At 44.2% G+C, this 9,407-nt stretch overlaps 2 protein-coding genes across 4 annotated transcripts in view; both read right to left on the bottom strand.

Moving 5' to 3' along the window:
* Window positions 1-1,388: 1,388 nt before the first annotated feature.
* The window catches only part of LOC147637143 (CDPK-related kinase 5-like), a 47,532-nt gene continuing 39,513 nt past the window's right edge, over window positions 1,389-9,407 (bottom strand). Inside the window, exons 8-11 of the mRNA XM_086800745.1 lie at window positions 3,339-3,446; window positions 3,074-3,136; window positions 2,794-2,961; window positions 1,389-2,071 (exon numbers count right to left, since the gene is read on the bottom strand). Of these exons, the coding sequence (XP_086656871.1) occupies window positions 1,937-2,071; window positions 2,794-2,961; window positions 3,074-3,136; window positions 3,339-3,446 (474 nt within the window). The 3' untranslated portion in view covers window positions 1,389-1,936. The remainder of the gene's footprint in view (window positions 2,072-2,793; window positions 2,962-3,073; window positions 3,137-3,338; window positions 3,447-9,407) is intronic.
* On the bottom strand, window positions 3,456-9,252 carry LOC147637144 (uncharacterized). Of its 3 annotated transcripts, none has more exons than XR_015266333.1 (3): window positions 9,153-9,198; window positions 8,458-8,730; window positions 3,456-8,336 (listed from the first exon to the last, which is right to left on the bottom strand). XR_015266333.1 is itself a non-coding variant. In XM_086800746.1 (3 exons), the coding sequence occupies exons 1-3, from the start codon at window positions 9,235-9,237 to the stop codon at window positions 7,858-7,860; spliced, it is 576 nt and encodes a 191-aa protein (XP_086656872.1). In that variant the 5' UTR covers window positions 9,238-9,252; the 3' UTR covers window positions 3,456-7,857. The 3 variants fall into 3 exon arrangements, 1 of the variants encoding a protein (XP_086656872.1); XM_086800746.1 differs by lacking the exons at window positions 8,458-8,730; window positions 9,153-9,198 and adding exons at window positions 8,763-8,842; window positions 9,221-9,252; XR_015266332.1 differs by lacking the exon at window positions 8,458-8,730 and having other exon boundaries at window positions 8,749-9,192.

The following is a 9,407-nucleotide window of genomic DNA, read 5'->3' as shown; positions in this document are numbered from 1 at the left end:
AATTTGAATTTCTCTCGGATTTTCTTTGGTACATCACTCCCAAATGTGTTGTTCAAAATTGTCAACATGGAGTCATTGCTTGCAAGAATCATTTCCTTTGTTTGCAAACCACAAGGACATGGCGAGGACATGCCGACAAGAAAACGCAATTGCATTAGAATCATGGCAATGCCACAAGTATATTGCATAGCCATATATGGTTTTATGAAACTTATTTGTTGTTATATGTAAAAGCTAAAACACTAAAATAACAATACTATCCCAAGAAGTTGGCCATATATGGTTTTATGTAAACTATTGTTGCTATACTCTCAAAGCAGGAGTAGTTGCGCGTTTTTCAGTTGCACTCTCCTGTTTTAAGCTTGCTCAATTTCTATCGCCTCGATGTCTTGTGGCACTCACGATGTCCATCACCTAAGAAAAATCATGATCAAGATCTTCATGCAACTTAAGACTTAGAAGACTTGTTGGTAACTTATTGAGAGACATTCTACATTGAAGTTAAACCAAGCTAGGAAAGTGCAATTGAAGGGGGAGGGAGCTCCAATGATCTCAATAGTGAGAAAAGAGTCAAGGAGAACTTCAACAAGAGGGAGAAGGGGCCTACACCAAGATCATAAGGAGGGACGCACCTTCCACAAGATCAAAGGGAGTGCGGCAAGAACTTGCACCAAGATCTAAGGGAGGGAGGAAGGTACCTAGCAAGATCAAAGGGAGGGAGGGACGCTCTTGCAACATGCAAGGGAGAGATGTGATTAGAGGCAAGACAGCAATCGACTAGAGAGCAGTAGACACATGTAGCAAGATCACGAGGAAGATATTTATAACAAGATGAGGGGCAGGAAGAGGGGAGACATTAGCAGCAACATCCCAAACAGGGAAGGAGGCACTTGGAGCTAGATCAAAGGGAAAGAGGCATCTAGAGCAAGATAAGAGGGAAGACAGGAATCTTTAGCAAGGTCACAGGGTAAAAGGGTTAAGAAAAGGAGGTAGAGAGGAGAGAACAAAGGGGGGGAGACATAAATAGAGGAGAGATGGATGGATAGGTGTGAGTGCAAAGACTTGTTCAAGGACTAAGGAATAATACATACATGGGTTGATTCGTTTGGCTTCATCCCAATGGAGGTAAACTCTTAAGAGACACTTATGGAGGTAGAGACACCTATGGAGGTAAGCTTCAATCTCTTCGACCAAACAATTTCATATACCCAGCTTCAATCTAAGAAACCGGCACAATCAGGGGTGATTTTCAACTTTACTACCTACAATCCTAACACATGTGCACACAACTTAACAAGACCCTGAATTGAGGGTAGGCCATGAATACTTAGTAGCAACAATAATGTTGAGGGGCTTGCTCAGCAATAGGAACCTTTGTGGCACTTGTAAATTGCAAAGCCAAGGCCATAATTTGCAATAAAAACAATAACAAAAAATTACATAGCTTGTTGGAAGGGTGTAATCCATTTGATCACATGGCATTTTAAGCCAAGAAGTTAGCATGTTTGCACAGAGCTATGCTGAGATCACCATCTTGTGGAGATCACTACAAATGCTAACATGCCATTGAAGGCACACCCAAAAGAAGAAGAAAAAATCCCCGGCCAACATTTGCATGCCAAGGAAATAATGCAAATTGAAAAATTATGGATCATGAATTGTCATGGCATTAGACTGCATGCCACATCTCTTCACAGTACAAGTCCTCTGCCTGTACAGGTTCAGGAATTGCAGTAAATGCACATGATGTAAACATCAAAAGCAGTCCTCCGATTCAACCACATACAGGTTAGATGACATCTCCAAGCACTTCACTCTCCAGCAGTAGCTGAGCATCAGATAAATTAAGTTCCTTGAGTCCCTTTTCAGCTTGAATTGGATGCAATAACCTTCATCACTGTTTTTGCTCAGAAGAATGTGTCGCCGTTCAAATGTGTTATTGAGGTTTACTGCGTGGCGGCATCCCTCGCAGTAGATTTGTGAACCCAAAAAAGCTTAGCTTTCCATCACTGTGCCTGACCCAGTCCCGTAAGACCACATGAGCCGGGACTGTAGGCGGGACACCAAGCTCCTGGTTTGCCAAACAACCAAAAAAAAAAAACGTAGAATACATTGTTCACTATGAGCATTTCAGGCCTTTCATTGAAGAGAGCACCACGCCAAACAACAAAAAATATGTAGACTACATTGTTCACGATGAGCATTTCAAGCTTTTCATTCAAGAGAGCACCACGTCAAACAAGGAATGATACCCACAGCCTACGGCTTACGGATCATAGGCAGTGGGCCGCATGAACCCACAGCCTACAACTATGGATCATAGGCTGGTTACACAGCATTCTCCCACCCATTTAGTGGGCTGGAAATTTGACATGCAAGATTGCCTGTCAAGAGCTGCATGGGCGGAGAATTGGGCATGCAAGCTTCTTTCTTTTTTTTCCCGACTAGCCGTAGGCCCAAGACCCACCCGACAGTTTACCGTTTTTCACTGCCACCTTGTGGGGTTTTGAGCCCAAGACCTCTTGGTCCTAGGCAAACACCTTCACCACTTGAGCTATCACCTCATTTGGTTGGTTGTGCAAGATTGCCTGTCCATCTTGACGGATGGCCTGATGGCCCCTCACTGACAGGCATGTACTGTTGTGTATGCAACCAGACTCATCTTGTTTGGCACTCTGTCTTATCTCACACACAAGCATTATATAAACATCTCTTCTTGCAGAGAGTTTAAGGAAACCAGCTTCTTTGGGCTTGCCCATAAGCAAAAGCATGGGAAAGGCAGAAAAAACTTACCCTAGCAAGATCTTCTATCAGCACAACCCGATTTCCTTCCTTCTCAAAAATTTGATAGGCATTGTGTGCTTGCTGCTCCCACCTTTCAAGCCCTTCGAATTGAGACACGCTGATGGCCGCAGCACAAAACTCTTGAAAGTCCATCTTTTTGAACTGAAGTGCATCAATCTACATGCGAAAGAAAACAACTAAGAGGCTTAAAATCCTCCCATTGTCTTTGTCTCAAACATTTACATCAAGAAACAGTCCAAACGAAACAGAAGGGCAAGGGAAAATGTACAGAAGAGATCATGTCCAGCATTCGAGAATCCTTCATTGCCTCCGTTGCATTCTTTGCCAGGGCCTGCTCCAGAGAAAACCTTTACTATATTATTATGTAACAATATTATTTAAAATATTTTCTATCAAGAATTAAAGGCCTTGGTCACACGGCAAACAATAAAGTGAGCACATCTATCATATACACCCGCCCCCTTTCCCTTCCCCTTGAAGCCCCCCAAGATTTGTCTAACATCCAAAAACCGTAAATTATGACTTAAACTCACTGATTTGAAGTTCTCCAACGATATCCGCCCATTCTTACTGGGCTCCAACAGCATGAACTGAGCTCGCAAGTAGAATAAATCTTCTTCAGACAATGTCTTTGAGAATGCCTACAAAATATTATTGAACACATTGTTGAAACGTTCTATAAAATCCAATTCTTTTAACAAAGAAACTAATCCGTTTATTCAGAACACTAATAGAAAGACACTATCAAAGCTGTATAGTTTCCAGAAGCATCTACATGAGAATAGATTCAAGGTATGTGAGATACATATTTTGAAAAGATCCAAATTGTGAAGAGAGAGTAAGTGAGAGTGGGGGGGTGGGGGAGTGGGAGGGAGAGAGAAAGAAAGAAAGACAAATATATTAACATTTACAAAGAGGCCAAAGTGGCCTATGAGACAAAAGTACCAATACATCCAAAACTCAAGGAAACTAAATGTCCCGAGTAGAAAATGAAAAGCATAAACTAGCTATAACATGTGGCCAAAGAGGAAACTAGTGGCCTGATACAACTGCCATAAAAGGCATGTCTGATAAAAGTGTGGAACTGGAAAAATGGTAGGCTATGGGAAGCGGCTGAGATAGACTCATCCCATAATGTCTCGCATAGGTCGATCATACATAGACAAGCTAAAGCGCCGAGGTCGTGCCGCACAATGTCGTGCCAATATCACCTGTATCCTTTGAAAATGTCTCGGCTGGGGCCGCAGCCCAGCGGGTTGTGGACGTCGTGCTCTACATAGCTCTCCAGCTCTGTCCAAGGTGACTCCTCGAGGTGGTTATGTGGGCCCAGTCAACTTGTGGTCAACGGTGTACGGGGTCGCTGCGGCTCTGAGGAAGTTGGTAAGGGTGCGCTGGCCTGTATCTCGGACATGTCCCCCTTTTCTGGAGCATAGGATGTGGTCTCAGTGTCTGCACAGCTCAAGGAGAAAAAGCCCAAGGCAACGCTAGTCTGAGTAGTCCATCACTCTAGACAATGGCCCAAATCCATCTCGGAAGGAAGAGGAAATGAAAGTGCCCCTAGATCTCGTAGTACACTGGGCACTGACATATCTAGTGCTCCTCAGTCTCTGGCTCTAGCTAACAGAGCTGGCAAATCTGACCTCGGGGGCAAGGGAGATGTGGCAACTTGTTGATTTGTTATTTACCAACTGATTTGTTATTTACCAGCTGATTGGAGTTCTGTGTAGTAGGGTATGTTCTCAATTGTAAAGTGCATTCAAGTTTAATCCAAAGGACCACTACATTGGCTTCACCCGCTTCTAGAACGTTGGGTGTCAAATAGAGATTTAATAGTTCATTTGCATTCTTTGGAAGGCTTTGTTGTGTGGTCTGGTCAATTCAACATTTTCCTTTTCTGTTCCCCAACTGGCATACAAAGAATGAATAAGACTATCATCATCCATGGAAGCAATCATGCAAAGCATCACAGCTAAAGTCTGTAAGAAGAAGGGACCATCCAAGGTCACCAGAAGCTCCAAAGTGCCCAGTTATCCATCATTCATACAGAATCTTGCAAAGCTTTATGTGCCAAAGTCGGTGCCTCCTGAAGCATATGAATTGTTGTGCCACACAAAACAAAGCTTGTATCAATAGTAAAAGCTTGGAGCCTAGAAGCTGCAATTCTTCCCAGCATCCTGTGAAAGGTCACTTTGCAGGTTCGGCACCATAACCAGCTATTTTCAATTTTTCTAGAACTGACGGGATTCCAACCTGCTCTTGGATGATTGTGATCATCCCAATCCTGTCCCGTAGTCCCTCTGTCATCATCCATCCCTGGCAACCCTTTTTCTCTGAAAACCCGGCTTGTTCTCCAAACCACTCTGTCTCTGACGTAGATCTATGCATCTGGTTCCATCAAGTCCACAATCCGTTCCTGCCCCGACTCTGAACGCCGTCTTGGTCTTCATTCCTCAAAAATGAGTCTGGCACTCTCACATCACCCTTGGAGGATCAACCTCCCTTGGGACCGTTGCCCGAGAACCTATGTGGCTCACAGGACTGCCATCCCCTTTGGCACTGTGGAACACCACCAACAAACCTCCTGGGAGCTCTTCCCGATTCTGTGTTCCTTGCCTTGTGTACTTTCCTGTACCTTGGACCTGTACACCATCATATGGGACTGAATCAGTGTTTAGCTTTGCTGAGCCTGATGCTCTGATACCAATGTAACACGCAGAAGCTCCGGGATTCTTCTTTCAGCCCTAAACACTCTTGGAAAAACCATCTGATACAAAAACGTAGATAGATAGATAGATAGATAGAGAGAGAGAGAGAGAGAGAGAGAGAGAGAGAGAGAGAGAGAGAAGTGCTGGAAATTCAGTATATTGATATGGTACAAAAAGGTGCTTCTACTACAGCCATAGGCTGCCTTACATAAAAGGTTGTGAACACCCAAAATCCTCTACTATTGGGACCCACTCCCTAGTGGAGTGAATGGTCATAACAATGAGCACATGGTCCCCTTTTATAGGACCTTTCCAAGCTTGGCCAACTGGCCGACTGCTGGTCGGCCAGTTCCACGACCATAAAGCTCTTCAGCGCTGCCCGACTGCTGTAAACGCTGTCCGACTGTACTCCAATCTACACACATTGTAGCGCTTGCAGCCGACACACACTTTTGGTACTGCTGACGTCAACCGAAAGTCCTTTCTGACAGCCGACAGCTTCTTCCATGCCTTGCTCCAAGTCCTGCTCCAGTTTTCGCTGCCAAGAGTGCTTTGTGCTCTGTCATCCTAGTTCTACCTGGTTCAAACTCTTTATCTGGCTGCCTCTTCTGGATCTAGCCCTGAGAATGTCCATGGCATCTATGATGCACATGATAGAAAAAACACTAAAATATGGCTGGGAAAATACTATGCAACATGTGCACTAGGTATAGAAATGCACAAAGGCCAATTAGTGTGCTGAACTAGGGCTGAAAATCAGTATTTATAGAGCTGAAATCAGCCTAGAAGGAGGCACCTAGAAGAAGATAAGGAATGGTGAGCACCAATGGCAAGAACAGTGCGAATGGTGGTATACCTGGCGGCGGGAGCAAAGGTCTCCGAGAAGTCCTCACCTTCCTTCCTTCTGTGCACAGCCCTTAGCCACCAAACGGGCTTTATATTTATCGAGTAAACCATGGGCAAGAAACTTCTCTTAATAAGTCCATTTGATGCCAATAACCTTCCTATGAGAAGGGCGGGGAACAAGTTTCCATGTGTGATTTCTGTTAATGGCATCCATTTCCGTCTCCATCACAAGCCGCCACTCAAGAATTTGTAAGGCCTCCTCTAGTGTATAAGGCTCCACATGATGCAGCAAGGAAGTCATCAATGCAAAATTAACTCTAAGCATGCAAACACTCTGAGGTTGTAATCTGGCAGATCTCCTCAATCCGGATGGAGTAATCCCAGATTGATAAATGGTTGGAGAAGGGAGTTCAGAATCCCGCAATGTACAGTGAAGCCACCACGGAGGGAGAGAGATACTCGGCGGAGACGAAGGAGAGGTAAGACCAATGGTGAGGGTAGAACCAAGGAGTGAGTTGATGAATTTATTGGTGATTCCAAGGATCTAAAAGTCTCTGGGGGTTCATCAAAGCGCACGTCCAAAGATAATATAACTTTCTCTTTGGTGGGATCCCAAAGCCGAAAGGCTTTGGAGTGTTCGCTATAGCCGACGAAGATCATTTTGGTGGATTTGGGGTCCAACTTTGTCCGACGAGAATCGAGAACATGAACATGAGCATCACATCCAAAGACATGGAAATGAGAAACTGATGGCTTTCTCCCAAAGCAGGCTGACGGGAGCATAAAGTAGAACATGCCAGAAAAAGGTGCCAAAAATGTAGAAAAAATCCCCCCAAAAAATATGGGAAAATTTCCTAGGCTAGGGGAGGTTTTCCAAAGGTGTAGAAACAGCGACATAGTTCCAAACATTCGTTGGCATTCGTCAAACGTCTCAGAGAATGAAAAGTATGAAAACATTTGACTGAAGTCTCTGTGGAGTATCATACGTGGCCTCCCAAATACCTCCAGTTTGAATGGTCAAGCCATAGGCATGCTGTAATTAATACATGGCACATGCTGAAATTCATACATGCAATGATGCATGATGTTGGAATTTGGATTTCATACATGCTGACAATTGAAATTCATAAAAACCTCATGAGTCATGACACCAGACATGAAAAGCTGTAACTTAAAACTTAAAACCTCTGGGAAACTAGAGGTCAGGTTTGAAACTTTGATCAATGTCAAATGATAAGCATTGAGATATGACAAGCTAAAATTCTGATTTCAATAAAAATCTCATGACATGGACCAAGTCTCAAGTTCCAACATGAGTTTGGAAAAAACCAAATCCCAACAATAAAGATATGAAGCTACAACAAAACTCAAATACCAAAACTAGAAATGACAAGTACGAGAAATGATGAATCATGACACTAGAGTCTATCTTGATTCCTGATCCTCTTTTGCCACATGAGAGGGAAAAGAAGCACCATCATCATCATCATCATCGGAGTCATCATCCTGATTCCTGATCCTCTTCTGCCACATGAGAGGAGGAAGAAGCACCATCATCATCATCATCGGAGTCATCATCCTCTTGCTCTTCAACATCAACATTCGCTTGAGCATTAATGGTTGCATTCCCCACAATGTCCTCATCATCTTGAGGCTCTTGAAGTTCTTGCATAATAATCAATCTTTCATCATCTTTCTCGTTGTTGATCATCTCCATGGTAACCTCCATTTTCTCAAACCCTCTTGCCTTGATTTTAGAAATGAGCCTAAGGTTTGTGTGTATGTAAACCAACTTTTCTGTGTTGGAGGGCTTCAACCTATTCCTTCTTTTTGTGCGTATGAGAGAGAAAGTGCTCCAATTCCTCTCACATGGAGATGCACAACTCTCTTGAGAAAGCACACGAAGAGCAAGCTGCTGCAATTTTGGTGTACTTGCTCCAAATGACTCCCACCATTTTATTGTATCTCCGGAGTCCAAACCTAGGAAAAAAAAACCTAAATATCAAGTGCTATATTTGGGCAAAATCCCAAATCTGCAAATTTTAAAAAGGCCCCAAAACTCCCGCATCAAGGACCAGGGTGACGGGTCTTGAGCCCTAACTCCTACAAATGTAAAAAAACCCCCAAAACTGCAAATTGCCTCCGATGCCCACTGCCCAGGCAGGTGCAACAGCTACCAGCCACTTGCAACTTGCAAGTTGTAGCCCGGGCCCTGCACGTACAGGCTGTCAAGCCGTACAGGCCTAGCAGGTACAGTTCATACAATCCTGGGCCTTGGCACAGTGGCAACCTGCAGGTACAAGTCGTACAGGCTGAGGCCGTACAAGCCAAGCGGCATATGTGCAGGGGCCTGAGAGGCTAGAGCACTAGACGGCTGACAAAGAGACTTCACAAGTTCACAGGTACACGAAGACCAAGCTGCTGCAATTTTGGTGTACTTGCTCCAAATGACTCCCACCATTTTATTGCATCTCCGGAGTCCAAACCTGGGAAAAAAAACCTAAATATCAAGCACCATATTTGGGCAAGATCCCAAATCTGCAAATTTTAAAAAAGCCCCAAAACTCCCGCATCAAGGACCACGGGTCCTGAGCCCTAACTCCTACCAATGTAAAAAAAGCCCCAAAACTGCAAATTGCCTCCAGTGCCCACTGCCCAGGCGGGTGCAACAGCTACCAGCCACTTGCAACTTGCAAGTTGTAGCCCAGGCCTTGCACGTATGGCAACCTGCAGGTACAAGTCGTACAGGCCAAGCGGCATATGTGCAAGGGCCTGAAAGGCTGGAGCACTAGATGCCTGACGAAGAGACTTCAGTATTAAAAATAAATAAAACTTCAAAGTTGAGAGGTGAACTCATGATTTACCAGTCGTGGGAGTGCATGGCGAACTGCAATTGGAAGTGGGCACGAAGAAACAAGTGCAAAACAAACGTACTTCGAAGTTAAAAAAAACGATTACGCGTTTTTGTCAAACGTTTGCAAACGCTTGGTTCATGAAGCATTCGCAGATGACCCCTCCAACAATAAGCCACTGGACGCCCCTTCTTGCTAG

Source organism: Cibotium barometz, chromosome 7 (genome assembly GCF_041138505.1).
Source record: "Cibotium barometz isolate CiBa-2024 chromosome 7, ASM4113850v1, whole genome shotgun sequence".
NCBI classification, from domain to species: domain Eukaryota; kingdom Viridiplantae; phylum Streptophyta; class Polypodiopsida; order Cyatheales; family Cibotiaceae; genus Cibotium; species Cibotium barometz.
The sequence above is the reverse complement of the archived record's forward strand: the minus strand, read 5'-3'. Positions and strand labels throughout refer to the sequence as shown.

Excerpts from the sequence above, each read along its gene's own strand:
- LOC147637144 (XM_086800746.1), bottom strand. Across the intron at positions 8,337-8,762 it reads TGCAGCAGCTTGGTCTTCGT|GTTTGGACTCCGGAGATACA; the intron begins GTACCTGTGAAC and ends TTTTTTTCCTAG.